This window comes from Anoplophora glabripennis, unplaced genomic scaffold (genome assembly GCF_000390285.2).
Source record: "Anoplophora glabripennis isolate ALB-LARVAE unplaced genomic scaffold, Agla_2.0 scaffold41, whole genome shotgun sequence".
Classification (NCBI taxonomy): Eukaryota; Metazoa; Arthropoda; class Insecta; order Coleoptera; family Cerambycidae; genus Anoplophora; species Anoplophora glabripennis.
The window spans coordinates 933,389-946,131 of record NW_019416901.1 but is presented as its reverse complement, the minus strand read 5'-3'; the positions used below and the strand labels follow the sequence as shown (position 1 = coordinate 946,131).

The 12,743-nt window shown below is 38.3% G+C and overlaps 1 protein-coding gene across 2 annotated transcripts in view; it reads right to left on the bottom strand.

The window, feature by feature from the left end:
* Nucleotides 1-2,204: 2,204 nt before the first annotated feature.
* Nucleotides 2,205-12,743, bottom strand: part of LOC108917246 (early growth response protein 1-B) — a 33,092-nt gene continuing 22,553 nt past the window's right edge. The window contains exons 3-5 of one of the 2 annotated variants that reach the window (XM_018723752.2): nt 9,509-9,892; nt 6,571-7,745; nt 2,205-5,334 (exon numbers count right to left, since the gene is read on the bottom strand). In XM_018723752.2, the coding sequence (XP_018579268.2) occupies nt 5,113-5,334; nt 6,571-7,745; nt 9,509-9,892 (1,781 nt within the window). In that variant the 3' untranslated portion in view covers nt 2,205-5,112. The remainder of the gene's footprint in view (nt 5,335-6,570; nt 7,746-9,508; nt 9,893-12,743) is intronic. The other variant, XM_023455656.1, reaches the window with a different exon arrangement.

Genomic DNA, 12,743 nt, shown 5'->3' with positions numbered 1-12,743 from the left:
TAACGCGTTAAGTTATTTGTATAGGTACTAGAAACAACGTCGTTAACCGCACAGAAATCAACGGGAAAAGGAATTTCCTGCTCGTGATTAAGAAACGAATTAGGTTTGTAAACAAAACGAAACACCCGCTAAACTGGTCTATGAAATAATAGTACGCCAGTACTTCCCCACATAAGTCATTGTTGTGGTTGGGATGAAAGTTTTTGGGTATTGTGGCTACTGTTTCGGTGGCCTTGACTTCTGAAGAACAGTTCATACTTTGTAAAAGATAAGTAATACTGGAATGCCAATATTGTATCAATGTTGTGTCGCTTGGGAGTATCAGCTCCAAAAATGATATTCTAGCTCCCCAAAATAAAGAAAATGGGTCATATTCGCAAATTTTTTACTGGAAAGTTTGAAGCATCCTCTTCCTCCGTTAATATACAGGGTGTTAAAAGTTTGACTGCCTTAATTTTAACAGACGATTGAAATAAACAGAAAAACCTTGACATGGGTTCTGAACTCAACATTTCCGAGAAAAAATGTATCAAAATCTCCAACTTGATATACAAAAGTTCGAAAAGGGACTTATAATAAACGAAAAAAAAAAAAAATGTGTGAGTAAGGGAGGCGGGGGTTAAAAAGTTGTAAAAAATTGTAACATTGGGATTTCTGGCGAAAATTTACGTCAAACAGAAAAGTATTCTATTCAAAAGTTGTAGATCATGCAAAAATCTACAACTTTTGTAGAGGTAACTTTTTAAAATAACCTCATAAATTTCGAGAAAAATGTGAAAAACATGTTTTTTTCTGATATTTCGTTTTTTATTTCTCATTTCCGCAAAAATAATTTAATTTTGACGAAACTTGGTGAAAGTATGTATACCTCTCTGTGTCTTAAATATCCACAAATTATTTTAGATAAAAAAATCAAGAAGTTTCCGAGATATTCACTTTTTCCGGTCTGAAACACTTTGTTTTCAAAGAAAAATCATTCATCAAAATTAAAAAAAAAATAAGAAATTATTTATTTTATTTATTCACTATTCGACTTATGTTTATAGCAGTACTGTACAAAAATAAAGTTTTAGATCAAACAATGAGACAGTTTTTTTTGTACTTTTTCCGTAGAATTAAATGGTGTAATCAGTTTTTGAATTTTTTAAATTTAAACAAATTTTCAACAATAATTACTGAAAAATTCATTGTTGCGTCATTTTTTATTTTATTTTTGCATTTTTGAGCATGTTTTTGAACTGTGATTACAGATTTTACCAAAAAGTATGTCAACACGAAAAAAAATATCACCGGCAGGACTCTGTACGATGATTTTTCTAAGTACAATTTTTCTTTGGAAAAAAGTGTTTCAGACCGGATAAAATGAATATCTCAGAAACTTATTGATTTTTTTATCTAAAAAAATTTGTAGTTATTTAAGACACAGAAAGGTAGACAGACTCACCAAGTTTCGCCAAAATTAAATTATTTTTGCGGAAATGAGAAATAAAAACCTGTTTTTCGCATTTTTCTCGGAAATTTTGAGGTGATCTTAAAAATTGACCTCTACAAAAGTTGTAGATTTTGCATGATCTACAGCTTTTGTATTGGATGCTTTTTTGTTTGACTTTCGTCAGAAATCCCAATGATACAATTTTTCACAACTTTTCAACACCCGAATTAACCCTCCGCCACCCCTCCTCACGCATTTATTTGTTTTAGGTTTATTATAAGCCCTTTTACTTTTTTCTACTTATAAAAATCAACAATTTTTTTTTCTCCAAGTGTAACTTGGTTGGACTATTAATATATTTACAATTGAGTAAAAAGTTGAATATTTATTAAATTACTTATAAAAAAAGTAATTTAAGGAATACTTACCTTTCAGTTCATTTGCTGCTAATCACTAGTTTGAGTGTAGTAAATAGAATAATTGTGAATTTTTTAAACTACTGCAAAATGCTCAAGTCGGGAACGAGATGAATTTTGACCAGCTCTTCAGTTATATTATTGTTTTTATATTATTATATTTAATGTTATTCAGTATCAGCACTTAGATTGTGAAGTATTTGTAAGTAAGTACATTGAGCATATGGCGTAGCAATTTGTTGAGCATTTTTGGTTTTATGCGGAGATAATTCTATTACTTCGTGGTTTTTAATTACCCTGTATGGGGGGAGGGGGGAGGTAGTGGGTTTGAGTGAATGCGCAATAAAACGATTGACTATTTATCATCAGCAGTTTATTTTCCTGATTCAGTGAGAAGATTTAATAATAGCTGACACAACCATGAATATACATCAATAAATTGCGTTATTCACTTGATAACTGAACTTTTTTTTTGACAATCAACATGTAGAAATAAATAGATTCGAATAATCTCGATGAGACAGAAAAGGTAATTTCAAATATCCACCTAGGTATTCAAATATCACATTAACAATAAGATGATTAATTAACAGCCTCATGATTGACGAAAAATTTAACGGTTTTGTCGGAAACGGACCGCCAAATTAAAGGCCTCTTTGCAGAATTTCTGCCTCTGTTTCGTTTGATCAGAACGCACGTGAGAGGGGCTTTACGCCTGCCAGTCCGTTTATCCCACATAATTTAGGTAGGTACATTTTAGGAAACATCTAATATTTTAGGATATAAAAATAGAGACCTAACTGGATAGGTATGTGCAAAAATGAAGGAAGAATTATTATTCATAAGTGAGCTTTCTTAAACAACAGTTATTCAATACAACAGCCGACATTTTAACAATTCATTTTTAATAATAATAATTAAATATTTATAATATTTACAAACTTAATAATGTTATTTAAATTATTTCTTTTATGTACACATTATACAAGATCCGTCGTTAATTTACAAAATACTTGAACGAAATTATTTAGGCCTAAATATTGTTTGCTTTTTTTAATGTGGACAGCACCACGGGACAACAGATAATCATTTTGTCATCTTTATATATTCGTACCTCTTCTAACTACTCGTCTGTGTATGTGTGTGTGTGTGTACAGTTTAACAACGACTCAGACATATGCACTCCACTGTCCTGAAGTGACTTGAGCGATGTTTTTGTTTTCAGCGAGGGAAAGTAGATAATTAGCGTTCGACATTCGAGTCCACAGAGCTTTTGAAGTTACGAGAGAAGTAGTGAACGCCTGTCTGATCGTCATTAGAGTATATGGTAACTATATTTTTAACAGCATGGCCTCGGACAATATTTTTAAAATCCTACTATAGAAAAGACACTTCTTAAGGCAAACTCGATATTATCCAAACTTTTTTTTTTTATCCAAACAGCATGTCGCAGTGTGCATTTTAGATCCTGATCACTATTGATTGCATCTAATATTGACTGTGTTCCTAATAGCTAATGAAATAAATATAAAGTATATAAGTGATCATTAATAAAAAAAATAGTACGGAATGTATTAAAAAACGGTTTAAAAGGTGTTATTTGGCAACGATGTTTAAAAAACAGTTTTAAACCTAAAAAATTAATTAAAGCTCTTGTTACTGATCCTAGATTGTTAAAAAGAAACTATACGTTTGTGTTCAGAACACTATTAAAAATAAAATATACATACGATCAACAATTATTTTGAAACATACAAAAATAGGACTTTAATTTTAACAACAACCTTTTTGGGCGGCGGAACCGCAGAATTCAGTCTGTGGCAGCTTTAACTGGCTTAAAATACCATCGCTGGTGACATGTCGGGTATTTACAACATTTAACGTGACATATATTTAGTCTTCGGGTTCATAAATCTACCAAGAAAATAGATATAAATTATTTCGGCGACGCCTCGAAAAAAAGAAAGCCACAGGTTTCTTAATAGTATAATAAGGCACTTAGCATTTTTACAATCTAAAGATAAATTGCCCGTCTCATCCGAATTCGCCATATACAGGGTGGTCCATTTCAACATGTACACCGTTAACATCTCCCGAATAGACTCAGATTTGGATAATATACAGAGAGTTACGCTATTTAATATCATCATTTGTTCAAAAATTTACCAGACCTACTAGATAATTATATTTTCATAGCCAACTACCGTGATAACAGGAAAAACAGAAAGAGCAAATAGGAAATCTCAAGCTAGGACTTTTATGGTGATATAAGTTATCGACTAATTTCCCGATTTCACAATTTTTTACGTTATATTAAAATTCTCAGTTTTTCCAACAACTTTTGTTAAAAAAGTTTTTCGATATCTCTTCCCGTTTAAAAGATAAAAATGATAAGTCAAGGAAAGTACTGGTTTGATCAAGTCTGTTACTGATTTTATCAGAGTTGCCGTGAAAAATAAGATACTTCCAATGTTTATATCCATTATTAGCATTTCGTGCAAAAAAAAATCATTACACCACGAAAAAGTAGATGATTCTGTTTTTTTTGGGGGGTAAGTTCGGGAAGGTACGAAATTAGCAGTACCGCTTTGTAGAGACGTCAAAATTAATATGATGAGCATTGGAATTATTTTGTTTTCTACGCCTGTTAAAATCAGTAATAGACTTGATATAACGACTGCGCATCTTCATACAAATCATTTTATCTTCTGAACGGGAAGAGATATCGAAAAAGTTTTTTAATAAAAGTTGTCGAGAAAAATAAGAACTTTCGTACGATGTAAAAAGACATGCGTGAAATTGGAAAAATAACTCATCAAGATGGGATTTCAAGTCAAAGAGCTTCCGATTTCTTATCTGCTCTTTCTTTTTCCTGCGATGGCGGCCAGCCATCGGTTCTTGTCCACCCTGTATATCTGGTCCGGTTATTAATGATCGCCGCGTCAAAAACTCATTTATACTTGCCTTCTCAACTATCAAGACACCTGGGACTTGTCCTCGAGGTCCAAGCGCACTCCTCATCACCGTCCTCTACATAAATAATAATATTCTTGACACAGATAATGGCACAGACTTAAGACATAGGGGCGCTATATGATAGGCCTCTCTAATTCTGGAGATCAATAAATCAGGTATCTTCAGTGTATCTCATTCGATTTGAAGAAAGATTATCCTGGGCTGGTCAAGGTCTAGCACGCCTAGATCACAGTCGTCGCGTATCAACAGCACGCACTCACCGGGTTCTATCCCGGTGGATGGCAAGTCTCACAGGGTGCTGGTGACCACGGGGAGGCTGAGACCCTCCTCGCTCGTCACGGTGTGGGACTGGTGGAGGTGCTGCGCGACCTGCTGGTGGGGGTGCAGGTGGTGGTGGTGGCCCTGCGAGCCCTGCGACGACTGTACCGAGGACGACGCCGACGACGAGGACTGCGGCGCGTTGTTGTTGCCTAGTTTGTTCTCCTTTTTCATCCGCTGCTTCAGGTGGACCTGGAACAGAGGGAGCCGATGAGGATCGGAAGAAGGGGCGGCTTATTGGTATTAGCGGACGCTTCTACCCCCAGTTCTGAAGGTGTAGGGTGTGATTTTAGTTGCAGGGGGTTAGAAGAATCGCCAATAGATATTAAAATAAGTTCTGGAATGGTAGATTATTATTTTAGCTTATTTGTGAACCCACAAAATCAAATTCTAATCCAATTCTATCTTCTTTAATCGCGTATAGGCAACATTCGATCCCATTTGCTTTTGCACTTAAAGAAATTATATGGCTCAAAGTTGTAGGAAATTTTCTTACGATTTTATTGTAGCAATTCTTGGAAGAACCAATAATATTACGTTTTGGAGACACCAACCAGACTTTTCTTCAAAAAACCCCTTATTCTACATAAAGTTTCTCTTATAAGAATCATTTTATTATTAGAGAAAAACCTTATACCCCTGTAAACCTAAGAAAATGTATGTACAAATATATTGAGTATCCATAAGAAAAGCAGAGTTGTTGGAATGTTATAGAGATTCAATTGTTTTTTTTTTTATAAACATTATCAAAGAATTCTAAGTACGTAAAAATATACAAACCCCAGGTTTGGTAGATACTTCTAAATTGAAACAATCAATATTTACAAATTCTCCTGAGACATTGGTTTGTACCAAGTAAAAGGTAGAAAAGATAACTACTGTAGACATTATCAAGGTACTAACATTTTATTTTAAAATAATCTGTTTTTAATTGTGTATCATTTTCATTACCTTCAAGTCTTTAAACTTTGCTGTACAAACAGATCAATTTTTTTTTCATTGATAGTGAATTAATGCAAGCTTCCCTACAACCAATACAAATTCAGTTAAATAATTCTCGTTATACAAAGTGACTTTTTGTACGAATACAATAGATGTTGGATTTTTATATGGTTATGTTAAGAATTATAAAAAGTAATTCTGTTTAATCAATTTGCTATTGAATCGAATTCATTGTTTTGGTGTAACAGTGCAAGTAGTACCCAGTTGTCAAATAATAACATACGATTCCCTCTCTCGCAGGAATGTCTAATTTTTTGTCCTTGACAGTGAATTTTTTTATGGTCACGTCAAATTATGACAAATAATCCTGCAAGGAATAAGTCAGTTTATCATTGAAATGAATTTCTCGCGTTGCTGCAGTAGTGCAAGTAGTACCAAATGTAAAATAATAATATACCATCCCCTCGAAATATTTAAGAGTCTTACCTTTGCGTGTCTCTTCTTCTCGTCGCTTCTGGCGAACTTCCTGCCGCAGACGTCGCAGGAGAAGGGCTTCTCGCCGGTGTGCGTCCGTATGTGCGTCGTGAGGTGGTCCGACCTGGAGAAACTCCTCATGCATATCCTGCACTGGAAGGGCTTCTGTCCCGTGTGTATCCTGATGTGTCTCGTGAGTTCGTCGGACCGAGAAAACCGCCGATCACAGTTTTCCACGGGGCACGCGTACGGTCTCTCGTGCACGGGCGTCTTGCTCGGCCTGTTCGGGTATTTCCGCGGTTTCACCGGTACTAACTTGAGCGGCACGGGACTCTGTTGGTACACCTGGCTGAGGATCTCGTGTCCTTTGCTCGTCGAGGGGTTGTACTCGGCCAGTTGCACGCCATAGGCAGCACTCGAGCTCTGTCCTAGGTCACCACTACACGTAGCACTGAACGGTTCCTGTTTGGGCACCAGGCTCGATGGCCCCGGCACCACCAAGCCACCGGTGTTCTGCGGGGAGCCGTATTCCTGTGTCTCCCACTGGTACTTTGCGGTACTGGCCACCAGCGGTTGGCCCACCCTCGAGTACACCAGGTCCTGCTGCTGCTGCATGTCCAACTGCAAGGTGGTACTTGTCGCGGAACAGCTGGGGTACGACGGAGGTTGTTTCAGGGCTAGATTCGTCGTACAGTCCATCGTCAGCATCAGTTGTTCGGCTTGCGATCTATCGTCGTATTGGGTGCCGGCGGGACTGGGGGTGGCTGACGGGTACTGCTGCTGCGGGCTCTGCGACGTACCCTGGAGCAACCCGAACATGGAAGGGTACATGGGTTTGTCGCCGCTACTCAACAACCACTGGTTCACGGCTGAAGGTGAATGCCCCATGTTCTGGCCTAGTCCCAGAGGACTGGAGTTCTGCATCTGGATGTTTCCCGCTAGATTGGGGCTGCCCGCAGATGTGTACACGCTCCTGTGTTGCAGTTTCGCCATGTTGTTGTTGCTTGAGTGAGGATACATGCTTAGTGTGCTGTGATTTGTGTTTTCTTCTTCTCTTAGGCTGGGAGATAGGGCGGATTCTTGAGGTGTGGCGCGTTCCGTGATTTGACTGCTCGTTGGTGAGTGGTGTGGGCTCGAGTGTTGTTGTTGTTGTTGTTCGATGGATAGCTCTTCAGGGTCTAAGGAACCTGGAAAGAATGAAAGAATGTACTGCCGTGTTATCGTTACGGTTATCGCTTTAGTTTAGATGGTGGAGCACGTTCTCGAAACGGCTGAGCAAGTGCTGATTGTCGGTTTTTCATTGAGACTTTTATCGCGCGCGCACATACGGAATGAATGAAATTCGTTATTTGATATTTCTAGGTAGATTTCCCAGATTTTATTTTCTGTTGAAGTTGATGAGACTAGTTTGAGTAACGAGATTTATATAAAGCTTTTATTTTTATTCCTGTTCTGGTTTAATATTTATGAACAAATATACTTAGAATTAAATTATCACCAGATATAATAAACATATCTAATGAATGTGACATAAACACGAAAATATTTAAATTTTAGTTGGAGATTAAATATACTGTTAATTTATCGTCAACTATAAAGATAATTTTTACATGTACCTGGACATATTTGATAATATATATCAATCAGGATCAATAAAAGATGCAATCTTGCATTATATTATTTCTTATACTAAGCTTAAGTAGTGTTTGCTTAAAAATATCAAAGTCTTCTGCGTCGAAACCGTGTTTTCCCAAGTCTGCGCACCTAAAAAATGTGAAAGGCTCTCTGGATGCTGTCCAAACATTCTTAAGGGTATTTACAAATCCCACAATGACTTTGCTTTTAATAACTTGCGGTCAGAATCATTTTAGCAAGTGTGATGATAATTTGCGGTTAAATTTTCAGATATCTCCCAACTCATGGTTATTTATAACAGTTTTTGCGAGAAAATGGACTATTTATATGTTTTTTTTTTCAAATCCGTCAAGTTCCTGTACTGTCATTGGGATACTAGAATACGGATTTTATAAAATTTATTCGCCGCTTAATTCTAGGAAAACGCCATCCGTACATTTTAAATCAAACGCCTCTACAAGAGAACGTTCAACTGTCATCGATTGGCACCCCAGTAGGCCGTGTACTTGACATTACATGGCCGCCGCCATCTTTGTTATATCATAGTAAAATTTTCTTGAATGGTCTAAACTTGAATGGTGTTTATCACGGTATTGATCCGGGGTGGAAATTCGACATGGCACCGGCACCGGCGCCGAACACTTTACCGTTCGTTCATGGCGAACCAAGATCCGCCAGATGTGCACACTTGTTGCCTATATAAACAATTGAAAATCGACCAGGAACAATTAGGTTCGACACGCCAACCTTGACACTAGGTCGAAATGGACGGATTGAAGGGAAAATTAAATTTTAAAGGCGAACAAGTCGAACTGATCGATACTTCACCTCGCATACGCTACAAAATAAACGATTTTGGAGGAGATAAATTAGCGGTTTGGTATTATTTCAGATGTGGTGCGATAACAAAAAATTGAAATCAATGATTTGGCACTTGTCGCGGCACCTAATTAATGTATTTGCGTTATCATTGAGAATGGCAGTTTATCTCTTTGCTAGTAATCTATTCATAAACCCTTGGATGTGTGTTTTGATAGGCGTTATCGAGAAATTAGCGCCAATTAAGTTAATGTAAGTTTGGTGGCAGCAATTTAGGATTTATTGGAGAAATTGATACGGATTCGCACCTTGGTGTAACATTATATTCGCCCATTTCTCGGTCATAATTGATCCAGTATAGACATAACATAATGACGGAAAAGCTATTTTCGTACTCCGGCTTGCACACAGCTCCGCGCGTCGATGTATATATAGACCTGAGCCAACGCTCTGCACCTGTTACCGCGTATTATTTTCCTGTCAGAAAAGAACTAACCTGTAATGGGGGGTGGTTCCACCACGGTGCTAGGTCCGAAAAAGCTCGGAATGTCACCGGAGGTGGTGACGGGGGTGTTTAGGTCGCCCGGCTGAGCCTCGGAGGGTGCCGGATCGTCCGTGGGGGTGCAAATCGAAGCGGGGATGGGGCTGCCACCACTGTTCGAGCTGGAGCCCGTCTTATACAGGCAGGTGTCGAAGCTGAGGACGTTGAAGTGGTGGACAGCCGCCGCCGCGGCGCTCTCCGTCAGCAGGTACGCAGAGGAATGATGGTGATGATGGTGGTGGTGGTGGTGGTGGTGCTGATTAGGCAGCGTGTCTAAAGTGTCCATGATCATTTTGCCACAGTTTGGTTGATTCTCCGCCACCACAGGCAGGTTCGACACTGGGCCACACTACGGGGGGAAGCGCGCCTATCGCGCACAACGATACCAAATCGACTTTGACTAAGAACGCACTGTCTCGGCCGGCTCGATCTCGGGAACTAGTCTCGGCGCAGCGAGCGGTTTGGTTTTATGAATGAAGTCACTGTTCCATATTAGGAAGTCGCCAGCGAGGGGCCGGCCAATCGAGCGGAGAGGCCGAGTGATCGCCCCTCCACGGTCCGCCCCCCACCACGCCGAGGTCGTGACGTCGCGGTGACGTAACGCTGGCGCTTAAATATGCTATAGGGAGCGTGCGGTGTTTTTCAGGATTGTGGTTGTTTTAATGGGGGTTCAGTGGCGAGTTTTGAGCGTAGCACGTGCCCGATTTGAATGGGGGAGCCGCCACAGGTTGTATTTTTTGCCCGGGGGTTCGCTGGTGCCGTCAGGAGAGGCCTGCGAGCCGCCGTTTCGCCGCTATCGGGGCGTTTTCGAACAGATGGCCGCGCGTTCAGAGATTATGAACACTTCTGATGACACTTCTTAATTAGCTTTGGACGCTCGGTTAAGTCTGGGAAGGATTAATACGGGAACGATTCTTTTACTTCGAAATATTCCTCAACGAATAGTTCACAGCGTGTGCACATACAAAATATTGTGTAGGCATTTATATATTTTTAACCGAAGCATTTTTTAAACAACATCAGTTGCATCGAAAAATTTGTAAACACATGTAAATGTTGTTATTGTTTTGCGTCCTTCATTAGTAGCTTTAGAAGCTCAGCGTTGGAAAATCAATTTTTTTTTAATAGTAACTAATATATTGTGTACACGAAAGTCGTTATTGCAATTAAAATTATCTCCAAGTAATCATTGACGGTACTTTCACAATTATTTCGCAGAAAATGTACCTAAAACAAAGGGATTTTGCACCACAACGCTTCTTAAAAACAATATGACATCTAAATTTTTGGGTAGGGTCGATACTTCGTCTTCTTATCTTCAATTTTGTTGACCATATGGCGTGTTCATTATAATATATTGTAAACTAATTTATACGTCGTAAAGATATCGTTGCTTTTACACTTGACATAGTCGATTAAAGCAGAATATACTTGTTAAATATTAATCAGCTCAATAATTATGCTTGGACTGGTTGCCACGGAATTGGTTTAAACTTTTTGACGTTTCTAGAGACATATCACTCTTTTCCTCAGAGGAAACAGATTTTTATTAAGAACAGAGCGATATCTCTTTCGAAACGAAACCGGCGACGATACAACCAGAGTTCCAACATTTCAGGAAGAATTGTATTTCAAAAAAAATCCGTTTTTTCCCCTGAAATATCGGAAAAAATATAAAAAATTCTGTAACATTGAACTTTTGTTAAAATCTAGTATCTAGGTTTTAACCACTATACAGTAATCATTAGACTATTCCAGCTTTTGGAAAAAATTGAAGAGAATGTTGCTCTGGTATCAGAAGCATCAGTCAGTTTCCTTCCAATTTTCCAGGACTCCGAGTTTTTAAATCTTTAGTGTCAACTAGACTGGAAATTATTCAGCCATTACAACTGTCAAGAAGGCCTGTAAATCTTGCCAACTCAATAATTATAGCAAATATAAAGAGACAGAAGAATGTATCTTCAGTTCTCAGTCCGATATACAAGATTTTCTTTTGTTTTCAACTCTTTGTCTGGTCGTAATTTTATTTGTTTACGTCCAGCGTCCACTAGGACACCTCCAGTATCCCAACCCGACGAGCGTTAGCATCGGCCACATATCGAATGCATCGGCAATGGAATTCTCGGCTTGCAGTGACCAAACCGGCCCCGAAAATAGATCCTACGCATCGGCCGGCAAAATAATAACAAGTACTATTTTTGAAAAAACATCTGTTAACGCTTTTTAAAAATAACGGGCGCGCGATAGCATCACTGTCGAAAATACACTCGCATCAGCTGGCGCAGGTTTAACACGGCGTGAGTCAGGCGTCTTGCTAACCACCGGTCCAGGCGCTCCTTGTGACGTCCGTACGTCGTTATGTAATTCCCAAAATAATCGGCGAACGTCCCAAACAAACGGATTACTACAGCGGCCGAAATACTCGGCCGAATCACGAGCGTCACAGGATTATTCACCTTTCCAGATCTTTACGCAGTGTAGCTGGTTTCCAATCCGAAAAAAAATGCCTGTTAGTAGGGAACCAAAACACCTTCGGGCTGTCTATTTATGTAAAACTGTTTTCTTTTCTGTTCGATAAAGGTTAACGTACTAGTAATCATCAGATTAAAAAAAATAAATAAATTTACTGACTCTACGTGATATAAATGGTTGCAGTTGTTTTTTCTTTGAAATAATGTTGCTGATTGCAGAAGAAAACGATTCTCCTTATTCAATCAATTGACGAACAATAAGCAAATTTTGATAATATGCAAGGGCAGACCGAACCCTCTTATATATTTTGGTTGTGAAATATAAGAGAAACATCAGAAATTAGATCTTGCTTCATCAGGAGACTCAAGAAGTGTAGTTGGTTACATAGTCCTGTTGTTACCAAATAAAAGATCTTTGGTTTTAGTAGCATTGGGATCAACATGATTTTTAGAATAATAAATAACAATTCAACAGCAGCTGCATCTAGGGTAAAACATTACCACAATTGTGTATCACCTGTATGCATCATAATTTTACAATTGCTAATAAATAAATAAATAAATAAATAAATAAATAAATAAATAAATAAATAAAAAATATTTGATGTATAGAGGGCCATACATTGAAAGAGGGCCAAGAATAGAACCTTGGGGCACTTCTTCACCCAGAGGAATTGACTCGGATCGTAGTACACATTAAATTTTTACATGTTGGGAAT